This window comes from Theropithecus gelada, chromosome 3 (genome assembly GCF_003255815.1).
Source record: "Theropithecus gelada isolate Dixy chromosome 3, Tgel_1.0, whole genome shotgun sequence".
In the NCBI taxonomy this organism is placed as follows: Eukaryota; Metazoa; Chordata; class Mammalia; order Primates; family Cercopithecidae; genus Theropithecus; species Theropithecus gelada.
The window spans coordinates 154,517,589-154,536,289 of record NC_037670.1 but is presented as its reverse complement, the minus strand read 5'-3'; the positions used below and the strand labels follow the sequence as shown (position 1 = coordinate 154,536,289).

General features: G+C 39.1%; 1 protein-coding gene across 2 annotated transcripts in view; it reads right to left on the bottom strand.

Annotated features, from left to right (window-relative positions):
• Positions 1 to 18,701, bottom strand: part of KLHDC10 (kelch domain containing 10) — a 70,087-nt gene that overhangs the window by 25,736 nt on the left and 25,650 nt on the right. Inside the window, exon 2 of one of the 2 annotated variants that reach the window (XM_025380114.1) lies at positions 12,989 to 13,075. The exons of the other annotated variant lie outside the window; for it this stretch is intronic. Within the exon in view, the coding sequence (XP_025235899.1) occupies positions 12,989 to 13,075 (87 nt within the window). The remainder of the gene's footprint in view (positions 1 to 12,988; positions 13,076 to 18,701) is intronic. 2 annotated transcript variants of the gene reach the window in all.

Here is an 18,701-nt window from a genome sequence, read left to right as displayed (position 1 = left end):
ACAATGTACCTAGCCTGCAACTGTTCAAAAATATCAGTGTCAAAAAAAAAAAAGGCTGAGAAACTGTTCAACACTGAAGGAGGCTAAAGACACATGACAACAGAATGCAACACACAATCTTGGATTTTTTACTGCTATTAAAGAACATTATTGGCCCAGCACGGTGGCTCATGCCTATAGTTCCAGCACTTTGGGAGGTGAGGCGGGCAGGTTGCCTGAGGTCAGGAGTTCGAGACCAGCCTGACTAACATGGTGAAACCCTATCTCTGCTAAAAATACAAAAATTAGCCGGGAGTGGTGGTGGGCGCCTGTGATCCCAGCTACTTGGGAGGCTGACGCATGAGAATTACTTGAAACTGAGAGGTGGAAGTTGCAGTGAGCTGGGATTGCACCACTGCACTCCAGCCTGGGTGACAGAGCGAGACTCCATCTCAAAACAAACAAACAAACCAAAAGAACAATATGAGGATAGTGGCAAAATAATAATGGCAAAATCCGAAACAAGGTCTGTAACTTATATACTAGTATTAATTTTACCCATTATTTATAGGGTTAATAATCAGTGTTGATGCCTAATTTTGATACAGGTTCTGCAGTTATGGAAGAGAATGTCTGTTTTTCAGGCGCAAACACTTTGGTACACAGACATAAAGAGATATGGCAAAATAGTGAAACCCTATCTCTACTGACCCCGCCAAAAAAAAATCAGCCGGGCATGGTGGTGCATTCCTGTAGTCCCAGCTACATGGGTGGCTAAGGTGGGCTGGAGGATCGCTTGAGTGCAGTAAGCTATGATTGCACCCCTGCACTTCAGCCTGGGTGATAGAACAAAACTTCACCTCTAAAAAAAATTTAATTTTTAAAAAATTTAAAAAAAAAAAGAGACATCTGCTGGGCTCGGTGGCTCACATCTGTAATTCCAGCACTGTGGGAGACCAAGGCGGGTAGATCACTTGAGGTTAGGAGTTCGAGATCAGCCTGGTCAACATGGTGAAACCCTGACCCTACTAAAAAAATACAGGGTGTGGTGGCGCACACCTGCAGTCTCAACTACTCGGGAGGCTGAGAGAGAACAATCACTTGGACCTGGGAGGCGGAGGCTGCAGTGAGTTGAGATCGCGCCGTTGCACTTCAGCCTGGGCAACAGGGCGAGACCCTGTCTCAAAAAAAAAAAAAAGAGAGAGAGAGGAAGACATCACGTCTGCAATTTCCAAATGGTTGAAACAGAAAAATATGCATGCACATACGTATTGTGTATAAACGGGGGAAGGGAGAGAGGTGAGGGAGCAGGATAAAGTAAAAGACAAAATAACATTTGGGGAATCTGGGTAGATACAGGATAAAATTTTTTTTTCTTTTTTTTGAGATGGGGTCTCGCTCTGTCGCCCAGGCTGGAGTGCAGTGGCGCAATTTCAGCTCACTGCAACCTCCATCTCCGGAGCTCAAGCAATCCTTCCACCTCAGCATCCTGATGAGTAGCTGGGACCACAGGTGCGCACCACCACGCCCAGCTATTTTTTTTTTGTATTTTTGGTACAGATGGCGTTTCGCCTGGTTGCCCAGGCTGGTCTTGAGGCTGGTAATTCCTGAGCTTAAACAATCCACCCGCCTCGGCCTCCAAAAGTGCTGGGATTACAAGCGTGAGCCGCCGTGCCCGGCCAGGATACGGGAGAATTTCCACCATTTTTGCAATTTTTCTGTTAAACCGGAAGTTCTACGGGAATTAAAATTCAATTTTTTAAAAGTCCCTTGAGGATTTTATCTGGGATAACCCATTAAGGAACATAATCCCTAGCCATTTATTCTTGTCTTTTTTGATGTCCGTGAATAAAGTTTCTTTTTTTTTTTTTTGAGATGAGTCTCGCTCTGTCGCCCGGGCTGGTGTACAGTGGTGCGATCTCCGCTCACTGCAACTTCCGCCTCCGGGTTCAGGCGATTCTCCCACCTCAGCCTCTGGCGTAGCTGGGACTGCAGGCGCACGCGAATTCAACCAGCTATTTTTTTTTTCGGGGAGGGGGTTGTTGTTCTGTTTTGGAGACGGAGTCTTGCTCTGTCCCCCGGCTGGGGTGCAGTGGAGTGATCTCACCTCACTGCAACCTCCGCCTCTCGGGTTCCAGCCATTCTCCAGTCTCAGCCTCCAGAGTAGCTGGGACTACAGGCAGGGACCACTGCGTCTGGTTTGTTTTTTTTTTTTTTTTGAGACGGAGCCTCACTCTTGTCGCCCAGGCTGGAGTGTAGTGGCGCTATCTTGGCTCACTGCAACCTCCGCCTCCTGGGTTCGAGCAATTTTCCTGCCTCAGCCTCCTGAGTAGCTGGGATTACAGGCGTGCGCCACGACGCCCAGAAAATTTTTGTATTTTTAGTAGAGTCTGGGTTTCGTCATGCTGTCCAGGCTGGTCTTGAACTCTTGACCCAAGGTGATCCGCCCACCTCAGCCTCCCAAAGCGCTGGGATTACAGGCATGAACTATGGCACCTGGTCGCCCAAGCTAGTTTTTGTATTTCATCAATAGTTTCATTGTTTTCTTGTTTTTTTATTTCTAAGTAATTTATCTATTTCCATACAATTGTAACTAGATACTTCTTTTATTTTCTAATTGGTTGCTGTTAATATATAAGACGGTGGTTTTTACAAGTTTTTGTCCAGTCAATTTTCTGAACTCTAGTATTAGTTACCATGAATTATCTTGAATTTTATAGGTAGATAATCAGATAATCTGTTATTAATGCCAACTGTAGCTCTTCCTTTCCAATATGTGTGCTTTTTTCTTTTTTTTTTTTTTTCTTTTTTCCTGGTCTTCTACTGTATTGGCTGAAAACTCCAGAACAAGGTTGAATAGTGGAGATGACAGTTGACATCTTTGTCTTGTTTTTTTTACTTTAATGAGGATACTGGTAAGGTTTTGCCATTATATATTGTTTGCTATTGGTTTCTTATCAATAAATGATACATCATATATGATATTTACTACTGGTTTTCTATAGTATTCTGTCATAAATCTTTTATCCCTGGATGCACAAGAATGTTTTCCCTTACCAGGAATGGATGTCGGGTTTGTTTATTTATTTTTGAGACAGGGTCTTGCTCTGTTGCTCAGGCTGGAATGTAGCAGTGCAATCACTGCTCACTGTAGCCTTGACCTCCCAGGTTCAAGTAATCCTCTCATCTCAGCCTCCCAAGTAGCTGGGACCACAGGTGTGTGCCGCCATACCCGGCTAATTTCTCAGTTTTTTTTTTAGAGACAGAGTGTTGCCCAGGCTGGTCTCCAACTCTTGGGCTCAAGAGATCCTCCTGCCTCAGCCTCCCAAAGGGCTGGGATTACAGGCATGAGCCACTGTGCACCCAACACAAAGTTTGTATTCAAATGTAACATACAGAAAAGCATATATGTCATAAGGGTATTGGTTGCATTTTAACAAAATGAGCACATTAAATATCAAATTTTATTAAATGCTTTATTTAATACAGCAAAGTCACACTTTTTCTTTAAGCCTATTAAAGTAGTAAACTAAATACATTCCACAGATAAGGTCCATTTGATCTTGATTTCTTCTTATTTAGATTTGTCCCTGCAATCTTATGTATTTTTTATTTACCACTCTTTCTTGCTTTATTTTCCCACTTTTCTGATTTTATTGAAATAAGCTTTCTTTTTTCCCCTACAAAGATCTGTATCTTATTACCCCTAATACTTTCTGGAAAACAAACATTTATTTTTTTAACACTCTTCAGAAAGAACCACATCTGGAAAGACTGGCCTGTTAATGGTGGTTGAGTGAAGATGTGAGGCAGGATCTTTGCTTTTTAAATTTAACTCCTTTTATTGTTAAATATGGCATGCATTAGAATTTACATAACTATAAATGTACAAATTATTATTATTTATTTATTTATTTTTTTTGAGACGGAGTTTCACTGTTGTTGCCCAGGCTGGAGTGCAATGGTGTGATCTTGGCTTACCGCTTCCATCTCCCGGGTTCAAGCGATTTTCCTGCCTCAACCTCCCGAGTAGATGGGATTACAGGCTTACGCCACCAGGCCCAGCTAATTTTGTATTTTTAGTAGAGGCAGGGTTTCACCATGTTGGTCAGGCTAGTATCAAACTTCCAACCTCAGGTGATCCAGCCTCCCAAAGTGCTGGGATTACAGGCGTGAGCCACGGCACCCAGCCTTAAATGTACAAATTATTAAAAAGAGAACAGGTAACCACCATCCAGCTCAAGTAACCACCATCCAGCTCAAGGAACAGAATACTGTATAAAGAGCTTAACAAATTATTAAAATAGGTCAAATAACCATCATCCAGGTCAAGAAACAGAATACTGTCAGCACCCAGAAATCCTCTGCCTGCCCATCTTGATCACACCCTCCAACCTCCCTTCACTTCTAGAGTATCCTGCTTCCTGATTTTTAGGGCAATCGTAAAAATCTGTTGTCTTTTTATAGCTTTATTATACCTAGGTATGCATCTCTAAACAATACTGTTTATTTTGGCCTGGTTTTAAAGTGTATTTGAATAGAACAGTATGTAGAATAATATAGTATATTTTCTTTCCAGGCTTTTTTATTCACAATTAAGTTTTTGAGATTCATCCCTGTTCTAGGGGAGCAGAGGTGGTCTGTTCATTTCCCTTGCCAAATATTATTTATTTGTATGAATATATATCACAATGTATTTATCCAGTCTAAGTTGTGTGAAGAGGCATTTTGGGTTGTTTCAAATTTGTGGTTCTTAATGTTGCTATGAACATTTTTGCACACGCTGCAAGTTCACAGGGGCTCGCATTTCTGTTGGTTATAAATCTAAACATGGAATTTCTGAATCTTAATGTGTGTAAATCTTCACCTTCATTTGGTAAAGCCACAATGTTTTTCAAAATGGCTGTACCAATTTACATATCCAAGGGCAGCATGTGAGAATTCCTGTTGCTCCACATCCTTGCCAATATTTGGTATCGCCATTGTCAGTCTTTTTAATTTAGCAATTCCTGTTTGTAGAGCTCTCGTGGTTTTAATATTCATTTCTCTCATTACAATGAGGGTGAGCACCTTTTCATGTTTATTGGCCATTTGAATTTTTCTTTTGGGAAATGCCTGCTGATAAGGTTTGGATCTGTGTCCCCACCCAAATCTCATGTTCAATTGTAATCCCCAGTGTTGGAGATGCGGCATGGTGGGAGGTGACTGGATCATGGGGGCGAAGTTCTCGTGAATGGTTTAACACCATACCTCCTTGGTACTGTATAGTGACTGAGTTCTCACAAGACCTGGTTGTTTAAAAGTGTGTAGCACCTCCCCCCACCGCCTCTTGGTCCTGCTCCTGCTATGTAAGACACCTGCTCCCACTTTGCCTCTTGCCATGAGTAAAAGCTTTCTGAGGCCTCTCCAGAAGCAGATGCTACCATGCTTCCTATACAGCCTGCAGAACCGTGAGTCAATTAAACCTCTTCTTTATAAAATACCCAGTCTCAGGTATTTATTTATACCAGTGCAAGAACAGATTAAGAACACCTGCTCAAGCCTCTAACCCATTCTCATTGAACTTTTTTGAACTTGATTTGCAGAAATGTTATATATGCTTACAATAAGGATCTTCACTTTTCACCCTATGTATTTCTATATTATTTGAATTTTTCTTTTAGTAGATAATATTACACCTGTAAATTTTAAAACAAAAAATTCTAGGACCTTTAGCACTACTCTCAATTTGTTTTAGTTACAGAATGTTACACAGTTAACCCTTGAACAATATGAATTTGAACTGCACAAGTCTATTTATATGCAAATTTTCCTGCCTCTGCCACCCCTGAGACAGCAAGCCCAAGTCCTCCTTTTCCTCTTCCTCCTCAGCTTTCTCAATGTAAAAACAATAAGGATGAAGACCTTTATGATGATCCACTTCCACTTAATGAATGGTAAGTGTATTTCATTTTTCTTATAATGTTTTTTTTTTGAGATGCAGTCTTGCTCTGTTGCCCAGGCTGGAGTGCAGTGGTGTGATCTTGGTTCACTGCAACCTCCGCCTCCTGGGTTTAAGCGATTCTCCTGCCTCAGCCTCTTGAGTAGTTGGGATTACAGATGCCCACCACCATGCCCGGCTAATTTTTGTATTTTTAGTAGAGACGGGGTTTCACCATGTTGGCCAGGCTGGTCTCGAACTCCTGACCTCGTGATCCGCCTGCCTCAGCCTCCCCAAGTGCTGGAATTACAGGCGTGAGCTACCACTCCCAGGCTGGATTTTTCATTTTACCAGAGTATATCTTCAAATAATTTGGGGTATGTCACAAAATGGGGGTATGTCACAAACTTTCAGAGATCTTATTTTGACTCCCCCCCTTAAACATTAGTGAGGCTGGGTACAGAATTCTCTCTTGAGAATAATTTCCCCTCAGAACACTGAAGGCATTTATCTTCTAGCAAACCATGCTGCAGGTGAGAAATCCATGCCAGTCTGATTTTCAGTTTTGAGTCTACGTGACTTGTTTTCTACCTCTGAAATAGTAAGTGCTTTAGTAATGTATAGGGAGGTACTTTTTGTTGGTTTGTTTTTGCATTTTTTCCTGTTTGGTCCTTGGCATGCCCTTTATACGTGAAAACTCAGATTTTTTTTTTTTTTTTGAGTCTTGCTCTGTCACCCAGGCTGGAGTGCAGTGACATGATCGTAGCTCACTGCAACCTCTGCCTCCCGGGTTCAAGCAATTCTCTGCCACAGCCTCCTGAGTAGCTGGGATTACAGGCACCTGCCACACCTGGCTAATTTTTTTCTATTTTTAATAGAGACGGGGGTTTCACCATCTTAGCCAGGCTGATCTTGAACTCCAGACCTCGTGATCCACCCACCTCGGCCTCCCAAAGTGCTAGGATTACAGGTCTGAGCCACTGGCCCGGCCAAAACTCAGATTTTTAAATTTTCTCCGTTCCATTGTCTGATCTTTCCTTCTGTAACTCCTGTGAAATGGGTACTTGATCACTCAGATCTATCCTCAAAGGATGAATTTTCCTCATGTACTTTCTATCTGTAGGTCTTCTTTATAGTCTGCAAATTTCCTCTATTTTATTTTTATGAAAAGTAACTGGTCTTAAGTGTCTTGTTTAACCCTCCAACTGAATTTTAATGTCAGCAATCAATTCAATATAAAACTAATTCATTAATCATTACCTTTTATCCATGGAAACATTTTTTGTTTTGTTTTGTTTTGTCTTGAGACAAGAGTCTCGCTCTGTTGCCCAGGCTGGAGTGCAATGGCACAATCTCATCTCACTGCAACCACTGCCTCCCAGGTTCAAGTGATTCTCATGCCTCAGCCTCCCGAATAGCTGGGATTACAGGTGTGTGCCACCAAGACCAGCTAACTTTCGTATTTTTAGTAGAGACGGGGCTTCACCATGTTGGTTGGCTAGGCTGGTCTTGAACTCCTAGCCTCAAGTGATTCACCTACCTTGGCTTCCCAAAGTGCTGGGATTACAGGTGTGAGCCACCACGCCCAGCCAGGAAGCTGGTTTTTTAAATTTATGAATCTAATTCACTCTTGGCTCTGTAACGATACATCCTGTGATTAGAACTTCCTCAAGTTCCACTCTACTTCTTCATTATCTCTGTTTCTACCATAGGCAGCTGTTTTATTTGTTTATTTTAGTCTCTTCTAAGTCTAGTTTCCCTCAAATGTAGGTAAGCCTTTATCACCTACTCATATTATAAATGAAGGACTACATTGTTTAGTTATTATAAGAAACATGTGTTTCCTCAACAGTTGTATTAATCTGCCTCCAAAACCCAAATGGAGGGATGGAAGGTCTGAGTGTGGGTCTCTGCAGGTAAGTGGCACACTGACAAACAGGTTTCCCTTTACAAGTGGAGAAAAGAAAGCAGTTTGATCTTATTACTGCCAAAATTGGCAGGCTGTATTTTGACTGTATTGTCCTTTAATGCATATGGATCCTTGACAGAGCTGTTTTTCTTGTTCTCCTCTCATTCCACTCTTCTCATCCATCTACTACAGAAGTCCATTCGCTAAGGCTCTGCTTTGTGCACTCTTCCTCCAGTATCTTTTTTTTTTTTTTTTTTTTTTTTGAGACGGAGTCTTGCTCTGTTGCCCAGGCTGGAGTGCAGTGGCGCGATCTTGGCTCACTGCAAGCTCCACCTCCCGGGTTCACGCCATTCTCCTGCCTCAGCTTCCCGAGTAGCTGGGACCACAGGCACCCGCCACCATGCCCAGCTAATTTTTTGTATTTTTAGTAGAGATGGGGTTTCACCATGTTAGCTAGGATGGTCTCGATCTCCTGACCTCATGATCCGCCCACCTCAGCCTCCCAAAGTGCTGGGATTACAGGCGTGAGCCACCACGCCTGGCCACCTTCCTCCAGTCTTAATCCAGTGCCTGCCCAATCCTCCCCAAGGCAAATCTACTTTCCTTGAACTGTTCTCAGGGCCTTATCCTGGAACTAATGCCACTGCTAGGGCGCTTTATATGAAGGGAGAGAAGGAGTAGGGGAAGTAACTGTTTTGAAGGCAACTTTTTCATTACCTGCCCTGATATTCCACTTTCCCCCCAAACTGCTCCATGTTCCTATACTTGCTGCCTCTATGCTTAGAGTTTAAGAAAAGAGCCCTATTAAGACACTATCTGACCTCTACCATGCAACAGGAGCATCTATTCTGGGTTGCACTTTATTCTGTGATGGTTCCTCCATCGATATAATTCCAATTGTTTTCCAGTACCCTAAAATTTCTAAAAACTTCTGGCATTATAACAATAACAATAATGATAGCAAACATTAATTCAACATTTGCTATATGTAACTAAACTCTCCTAAGTGCTCTGTACATACTGTCTCTCTTGATCTTCATAGTAACTCTAGGAGGCAGATACTATTATCATCATTCTAATTTTACATATGAGGCAACTGAGGCAAAAAAAGAATAAGCAACTTGCCCAAGGTCATGCTAAAGGGCAAAGCCTGGATTCAGACACAAGTAATCTAGTTTCAAAGTCTCCCTTTTCTTTTTCTTTTTTTTTTTTTAATTACAATGATTTATTCTCTGTCTTATGTTTGTTTTGTCATTTCCAATGACATCTGAGAAGTAGGGGAAGGTAAATGGGTATGTTAAGTCTGCCATTTTATAATAAAAACCATTGTTTTCATTACACCATTACTGTTTTCACTACACCACAATTTTAATTGGTAGAAATATGTTTTAGAGAAGATGTAGGACCTACTGAAGGAATCTAGTGACAGAAAATGGGCCCTATGACATAAACTGTCTACAATCTGAACCAAGAGAGGTGATACAAATAATTCCAAAATATGAGGCTTGAAAGTGGCTATTTCAAAAGTATAATTAAAAACAAACAAACAAAACCAGGCAACCTATTGAAGCATTAAACAATAGCATTTTCATGTTCTCAACAATTCATTAGTTCACTGTCACCAATACCAGAGAGAAGTTGAGAACAAAATAAAATGTTAGTCCCATCCTATTTTCTGACAGTGGCCTTTACAATACTGTAATTCAACTCAAATACATATGATATAACTGCTACATGCACTATCCTACAAACTGGAGTAAAGATATGAAAGGCACTGTCCGATTGTCCCTGCCCTTACAGAGCTTACAGTCTAATGGGAGGCACAGCCAAGTAAACAACTACAAGTCAGTGCAATAAGTGCTATGATATAGGTAGGTACACGGAGGCTGCCATCAGAACAAAGAGGGGAGAGGCCTGCCAAGGAAGATTCCCTGGAAATACTCTTGGACCAAGTGTTAAAGGATATGCTATTAATGCTATTATTGGTTGGTTGAAGAAACTAAACTGAATTTACTATCCTTTGCCTAAAATCTACATCTAATTTCATTTCCACTTCCTTATATGTCAAATCAATTCTGCACTTTTTTTTTTTTTTTAATGAGACAAGGCCTCGCTCTTTCACCCAGACTGGAATGCAGTGGCATGATTATAGCTCACTGCAGCCTCGAACTCCTAGGTGCAAGCAATCCTCCTGCCTCAGCCTCCCAAGTAGCTGGGACTACAGGCATGCCCCCACCACACCTGGCTAATTGTACGTGCGTGCGTGCGTGTGTATGTAGAGAGACAGGGTTTCACTCTGCTAGGATTGCAGGTGCAGGCCACCATGCCCGGCCCCTACTCTCCATTCCTGTTACAACTACCTCATTTCAGCCTCCATCATTTTGCATACTGATAACTAATAATCTCATAACTAGCCTTTAATTAAATTTCTTCACTAGCTAAAAAACCAAATCTGACCCTGAAAACCCCACTTGGGTGGTGCCCACTTGGTCTGGGCCCTCTCCAGCCTCTTTTGTCCACCCCTTTCCCACTGTGCTGAACTTTCTAGATCTCTAAAAGCACCATGTCCTGTTTTGCTTAAATGCCTTTACTCAAGCTGCCTGATCCCCACGGTTTGAGAGGATCCAACCCTCCTTTGCTGATACCTACTCAGCCTTTAAGCACATTCCTTCTGATGTCATCCTCATGGCCACTCCTCTGTCACCCTCCTCCAGCCAAGTTGAGTCAGGTACCTCTCCTGTGTGCTCCCATAGCATGCTACCTCATCAGAACACTTACCACAAATAATTATACTCAAATTGTTCTGTAATTGTCTGTTTACCTGATTCTCTATTACTCAGATCATCACGCTAGCACAGTACATAGGAAGCAATCAAGAAATACTGAAAGAATGACAGAATGAACGAACAAACAAACGAAGAGAGTTAAGCCTGTGAAAGTTGATGAGACAACTAAAGGAGATAATGGAGAGCACAGAACACTGGAGCAATACCCACCTTGAGGGGGCAGGAAGAAAGAAGCTAGTGAAGGAAACAGAATGAACAATCAAAGAGGCAGGAAGAAAACATCTAGAACTATACAGTACAGCAACCCAAAAAAATAGAAAAATTTAAGAAGGGCAAGTAGTCAACAGCCTCAAACACTACTTAGAGGTTAAAGAAGGTGAGAACTAAAAGAAGGCCACTAGTGATCCTGATGTTGCTGATGCTGAGTTAACTCCCACCTCAATTCCAGTACTGTCAGGGGCCACCTTTCTCAACCACTGATTGAGGCTATTGAGGGCTTACAAATAACCAATGCTATAAAACTTACCTGTGCAATCTTTTTTTCCACAATCAAAAAATTGAAAAACAAACACCATACAAAAGAAAATAAAATCCCTACCATACAGAAACAACCTGTTATGTCACTATTTTTTATGTTTACATGTTCTATATCATTATGTTGAATTATATATCCTAAACAATTCCTTAATTATGCTTATATTTAGTATGCATAATTATAATTATTAATATAATTAAATGAAGTTTAATTTATGCTTTATTCAGCACAAGTTAGATTTCTCATTGGAAACTGGGAAATTGGCATTCTAATTTATAAATAGAAAAAAGAAAAAATGCTATAGAATTAGACATGCCTGCTTGGCCGTGTGTACAATGGCTTTCCTGTCATATAATACTAAAATCACCTAATATTTTTCTTTTTTTTTTGAGAAAAGTCTCACTTTATCGCTCAGGCTGGAATGCAGTGGCGCAATCATGGCTCACTGCAACCTCTGCCTCCTGGGCTCAAGTGATCCTCCCACCTCAGCCTCCCAAATAGCTGAGACTGTAAGTGTGCACTACCATGCCCGGCTAATTTTTGTATTTTTTATAGAGACAGGGTTTCACCGTGTTGTCCAGGCTGGTCTTGAACTCCTGGACTCAAGCAATCTGCTCACCTTGGCCTCCCAAAGAGCTGGGATTACAGGTATGAGCCACCCAGCCTGGCCCTTAATGTTTTCTAACAAAATTTACTCATGCTAAAAGGTGGTACACCATCTTCAGGATCTTATCTTGACCCATTTTACGGCTGATTTTATGCATGATCTGGAGCTCGGGTGCCAAAAATAGGTTAGGAACTAGATATAGAAACATCTATAGCAGTTGCAAGATTTTTTCCTAGGTTTAAAAAAAAAAAAAAAAACTCCACTTAAAATTAGATACACTGGGTTGTAAATAATTTAATATAGTCTAAATTACAACATTAAGTAGGCTTGTGTGACAATTTGTTGTATCTAGAAAAATAGTGTGAATCAGTTTTCAACCCTCTTTTGAGATTTTCTTTTTTCAGTATGGAGTATGTTTTAGTAGAAAAAATAAAAAGTAGAAGGAATGCAACATTTCTAAAAGTAAAAACTGCTAGGTCAAAGGGTATGAACATTTCTAAGGTTTTTAATACATATTACCAAATTGGTTTCAGAAAAGCTGTATAAAATTTACACTTCCTTCAATATATGAGCTTTATCTTCCCATACCCTTGCCAACATTGAGTATTCTTATTTTTGGTCTTTGCTCATCTAATAGGTAAAAATATCTTATTGTTTTAATTGTTGTGTTTATAATAATAGTAAAAATATTTGTTCGTAATTATTGGCACTTCTTTTTAGCAAACTGATAATTCTATATCCTTTTACCTATTTTTCTAGTGGGCATTTGTTTTTAACCTATTGGTTTATAAGAACTCTTTATATATTCATATTACCCCTTTGTTACAAATAATTCTCTTTTTTATCTTTTAATATACGACATTTGACATTAAAGAGGTTTTTTAGTTTATACCATCACATAATCTTTTACTTCTTCCTTAGAATCATATTTAGAAAATTCTTTCCCACATCCATATTTTATAGATTATTCACTCAAAATTCTTTCTAATATGGCTACTGTGGAATACCATTTTTATCAGAGAGATGATTTATCTCTACCATCTAATAATACAGTAAGTGATTCTAACTCCCTGAAACTTAAAAGCCCAATTGTGGCCAACAACAGGTTTAAAATTAAGTTCTAGATTTTTCTTATTCCAATTGTTTCATTAGCTAGATGATTTTTAAAAACCAGAGTTTTGAGTTTAGAAAATTCATTCAAAGTTCCCTTTAACCCATATGAAGCACAGATCTCTTGCTAGTTATCACCCACCTCTCAAAAACCTGTTAGGGATCCTTATGATGGGACAGGACTGAATGAAGCGCCTCCTAACTGGGTCCCATCGTATTTTCTTCTTACCTGTTACCACAATTATCAGCAATAAGTCAGACACATACAACACATGGCAAATAATACATAGTCACTGTAGTTATAAAGACAGAAAAACAGGAAACAAAACAATACTTGAATACAGAAAGAAAGTGATGTAAAGTAGCATTTAACCCTGTTTTGGAAGTCAAAATTAAATTAACATATAAGCAGTGATGAAGGTTTTCAACTCTTACCCCCAAAAGAATACAATTTTGTGCACTGTTTTTCAGAATTCTGGTTCAATAGTATGTGCACTCAATAATCACCAATGCCATCTTGTGGCAAAAATTCACCAGGAGCTTTATGAACAGATTAGAAATGATGACATTTTTAAGTCAGTTAATTTCAAAATGGAGCTCTGAAACTAACTGGACATAACAGAGGCTCCTGTTCCCTTCAAGGTTATATTAATTATATGGTTAAGAAGATAAAGCAATGGGCACCATTCTTTAAATATGAAATAAGCTGTCCCTACTATAATTAAATTTTAAAACAGCAACTAAATTAAACAAACGTTTAATATCTTAGCACTTCCACAGGGGAAAGGAGGGAAGGGACTCATCTGTCTTCCCAGGAAGCAAATTACCTCCATGTTAACCTCAATTAAAATATGTTTTCTTATAAAATAGAAGAAAAACCTAATAAATTAATAGAACTGTTAAATGGGATAATTTTCTCTTTTCCCAAAGTTTTGATAGCTCTCAAAGATAGCTGTTATTGACAATAAAAACAATTAACACTTGTATAATGTTTAGGGTTTACAAAGAGCTTTCACATATATTACCTCATATAATTCTCACAACAATCCTGTATTGATTCAACAATCATTTTATTTAGCATCTGCTATGCCTGGAGCCCTATGCTAGGACCTGAGATTGCAAAACAAGGACATGACTCCTGCTCTTCGGAGCCCATGGTCTCATGAGGAAGGCAGATGTGTAAACAAATAATTACATGATAGTGAAGGAACTGCTGTAATAGGAGCTACCAAAACACTTTGAAGAAGATAGTATCATCCTAATGTTTCAAGCAAGGAAGCTAAAGGAAAATTAAATGACTTAATGCCAGAGCCAGGATTCAAGCGAGGCCTTCTGACTCTAAAAACTTGCCTCTTTCCACAACACCATATTTATCCTATCTTAAATTCTCTAGAAAAAGAACAGTTTTTATTTTTGGCAACTGGAAATATATATTCAGATGTCCATCAGCAGGGTCTAGTTTGCTTACTACAGAACTTGTACATAGATATATACCAATTCTGTATAATGAAATGGCATCACTTGCACATTTGTACTTAATTTTGTAGAGAATACAGACTCATGGACAAGGGGAAGAATTATTTATTTTGCAAAAGGATTTATCTTTTAATATTCTAAGTCTTTTAAATCAGTGATTCCCTAATGTTGGTCTACTGACAACTGCTAGGCTAAGGTGAAGATTCACCAGTCCAACACAAAATGAGAAAAATATGGACAAGGCAGTAAGTTTTTCAAAAAGCTAAAATGTTCCGTTTAAAGGCCTGCCCTTTTTTCAGAGATTAGAACCTTTTTGTTGTTAAATATTCTTTACTTTATGAAATGATGCTGATAAGAAAATGGTAGTTGGTTTTCTTTTTAATATTCTCTCATGGAAAAACTGAAAATTTGCAAGCCCATCTCTACTCTAAATATACATATATGGATAAATATAAGTACATATATATTTTAGTGTACAGGTTTATGACATTCAACAGTCTAGAGAACCATTGTTTTAAATCAATACAGTATGTGTTGAGATGACTCCAGGGTCCAAAACTGTAAACCACACTGTCAAAGGATACATTAAATATATAAGAAACCTCCCTTGCCCTTAAGTTTACATTCTAATTAGGGAGACAAGACAGACACATAAAACAATTAGCAATACAGGACATAATATAACAAGTGATTAGCTTAAAATTTGACATTTTTATGTATCAAAAGCGTTAAAATGTACATACCCTTTGACCCAGCTATTCCACTTCTAGGAATCTATTCCTAAAGAAACAATCATAGATGCATGGAAAGATGTATGGACAAAGATATTAACTATGGTATTATTTATAATGGTAAAAAATTAGAAACACTTTCAATGTCCAGTGACAGGGGATGGTTAAGTATGCTAAATAAACATACTTAAATATGCTCATATTCTACACACCACTAAAGAGTATATACAATTTATTAACATGACAAAACATTCACAATATATTGCAAATGAAAAACACAATGTACAAAGTAGTATTAAGTATGACACCATTTTAGCAAAGAAAAAAGTATTTTTATATATTCAGAAAAAATACAGGAAAGATTACATCAAATTAATTTATTTGACTGTAGTTATCTTTGGATGGTTCTAATACATTATTTTTGTTTTTTCCCCTTTATGATGGTCTTTATTTTCCAAGCTCTCTGAGTAGGCATTACTTTTAGACTGGAAGAAAAACAATACTGTATTATTTTAATTTTTTAAAAAAGTGATTATAAAAAAATACTGGAAAGAAACATACCAAAGTCTTAACACTGGTTATGATTGGGCTTGAGGTTATTACCCCTTTTATGTTATCCATAAATTCTAGGATATGTGATTTTACAATGGAAAAATACAAAAAACTACTTTGGAGTAACACTGAGGGAATAACATTAAAAATTACCAAACCAGGCCTGGCATGGTGGCTCACGCCTGTAATCCCAGAGCTTTAAGAGGCCAAGGCAGGCAGATCACTTGAGGCCAGGAGTTTGAGATCAGCCTGGCCAACATGTCAAAATCCCATCTCTACTAAAAATATATGAAAATTAGTCAGGCATGGTGGCAGGTGCCTGGTAAATCCAGCTACTCAGGAGGCTGAGACAGGAGAATTGCTGGAACCTAAGAGGCGGAGGCTGTGGTGAGCCGAGATCGCGCCACTGCACTCCAGCCAGCCTGGGCGACAGAGCGAGACTCTGTCTCAAAAACAAAACAAAAAAAAAACCACAAAAATAATTGACAAACCAAAACTGTAATAAAAAACCCTTTTTATGTTTTCTCAGGGCTTCTGTCAAACATCTTTGGCATGTCTCCCTCTCAGCAACCAGCATAAGTTTGTATGCACAGACTCCTGTTGACTCTGCTGAGGTTATTCAATCAAGGCAGGCACTGACTTCAGAACCCGTTTTATTCTTTCACCCAAAGAGCAGAAAAAAGAGAAACTAGCAACATAACAGTGTTACGCCAACACAAATGTACTTATTAAATTTTTAAATAAATATATGCCTCTCCAGTTCCATATAAACATATTATTGGTCTGAACTTTCATTCATTGAAGTTTTAATTTTTATATATGCAAAGTGCCAACCTTCCTAAGTGATAGCTTAGACTCTTCAAAACAAAAACATAAGCCAGGTGTGGTGGCTCACACCTGTAATCCCAGCACTTTGGGAGGCTGAGACAGGCAGATCACCTGAGGTCAGGAGTTCGAGACCAGCCTGGCCAACATGGTGAAACCCCGTCTCTGCTAAAATACAAAAAAAATTAGCTGGGCATGGTGTCATGCGCCTGTAGTCCTGGCTACTCGGGAGGCTGAGGCAGGACAAGTGCTTGAGCCCAGGAGGCGGAAGTTGCAGTAAACCAAGATCATGCCACTGCACTCCAGCCTGGGCGACAGAGCGAGACTCTGTCTCCACAAAAATAATAATAATAATTTCTTCAATGATTTCATCAATATTTTATTTTCTGCTAGTTTTTAATTTTTTTCTCTTTTTTACTATGTTTACTTTGCTATAAATGTAACATAGTCATTGGCTGAATTAAAATGGTAGGCTGAGCACACTGTGAGCAAGCTCACCTTCCCCTAAAATCTCCCAAATAACAAAAAAAGTCATTAAAAAAAAAAACCATAATTACAAGAAAACAAGAAATGCCCTTAGTGGACTAATACTATGAGGAATCACTGGACGATGAAAAGTGGGTATAATCAGACTAAAGAAAACACCACAGTCCTACACACCAAGAGCAGAGGACCAGGTGAAGCAGAGGGACCAACTCTCAGAGTCAACTAAGACACTAAGAGCAGAGGACCAGGGCAAGTGGAGGGACCAACTCTCAGAGTCAACTCAACCCCAAGGTAAAAGACAGCAAGAAGAAGTGAAACCATTTTAAACATTTACAGCCTAAGTGATTGGAGCGTAGCACAGAAGTTACATAGCAGGTTAACCCCTCCCAGCCATTTACCTCTTTGAGTCAAGCACTATAGAACAGAGGTGTTTGTTCCCAGATGGGAACAGTGGCAAAAACAACAAAGGTGTCACTCTCTAGCTAGAACAATGAGTGTGAACACTGGGATCAGAGAGAGAAGGTAGAACCCTGTGGGGATATTTTTTTTTTAATTATTTAAATGCATTTTATTTTACTCTTGTATCCCTTTAGACTTTTAGCTCAATTTGTATCAATTGATAAATTTATATAATATAGTATATTGTATGATATGGTTTGGTTGTCTCTTCACCTAAATCTCACCTTGAATTGTAATAATCCCTACATGTCAAGGGCAGAGCCAGGTGGAAATAATTGAATAATGGGGGCAGTTTCCCCCATACTGTTCTCAAGAGAATAAATCTCTTGAGATCTGATGGCTTTATAAATGGGAGTCCCCCTGTACAAGCTTTCTTGCCTGCCACCATGTAAGACGTGGCTTTGCTCCTCATTTGCCTTTGGCCATGATTGTGAGGTCTCTCTAGTCATGTAGAACTGTGAGTCAATTAAACCTCTTTTCTTTATAAATTACCCAGTCTTGGGTATGTGGGGATATTAACACCCAGGCAGAAGAGGGGACAGTCACACTGAAGAAGCCTGGCAACTACTACACTTCATCTCATTGCTTATTCCATCCCTATCCACAATCCATGGAGACCTGCTGCAATAAACAGACGTAACACTCACAGCAAGGCTAACTAGGACTCACAGATAAAGATGAATGAGCATAAAACTAAGACCCAAGCATGAAGAAGTATTATAGAAAAGTATATTAAAAAGTTAAGACACAAAAGAGAATCGAACAATATTAAAATTTCAACTACCTTTTTGTTTGTTTTGCCAAAATGAACAAGCTAATCCTATACTTCAGAGGGAAAAAAGCAAGAAACCCAGAATACCAAAACAATCTTGAAAAAGAAGTGAAAGAAGACTCATACTTCCTAATTTCAAAACTTTCTGCAAAGATACAGTATTCAAAAACTGTGGTACTGGCATATGGATGGACATACAGATTAAATGAATGGAATTGAGAGTCCAAAAGTAAACCCTAACATCCATAGTCAATGGATTTTTTTGACAAGGGTGACAAGGCTATTCAGTGGGGAATAAATAGACTTTTCAACGAATTGTCCTGGGACACTTGGATATAGTTTTACATTTAGAATCCTATGCCTACTCCAACTCCTGCTCAAGAAGGAGAGTGAAATAAAGACTTTTTTTATATGCAAGGATCCAAAAAGTTTGCTTCCTTCAGACTTCTGATGAAAGAATTACTCAAAGATATATATCTGGATTGTTTTTTAAAAAAATTAATGGAAGAATAACAAACAAGGCGTAAGAAAAGAGTAAGCAGAGAAACCAGCAA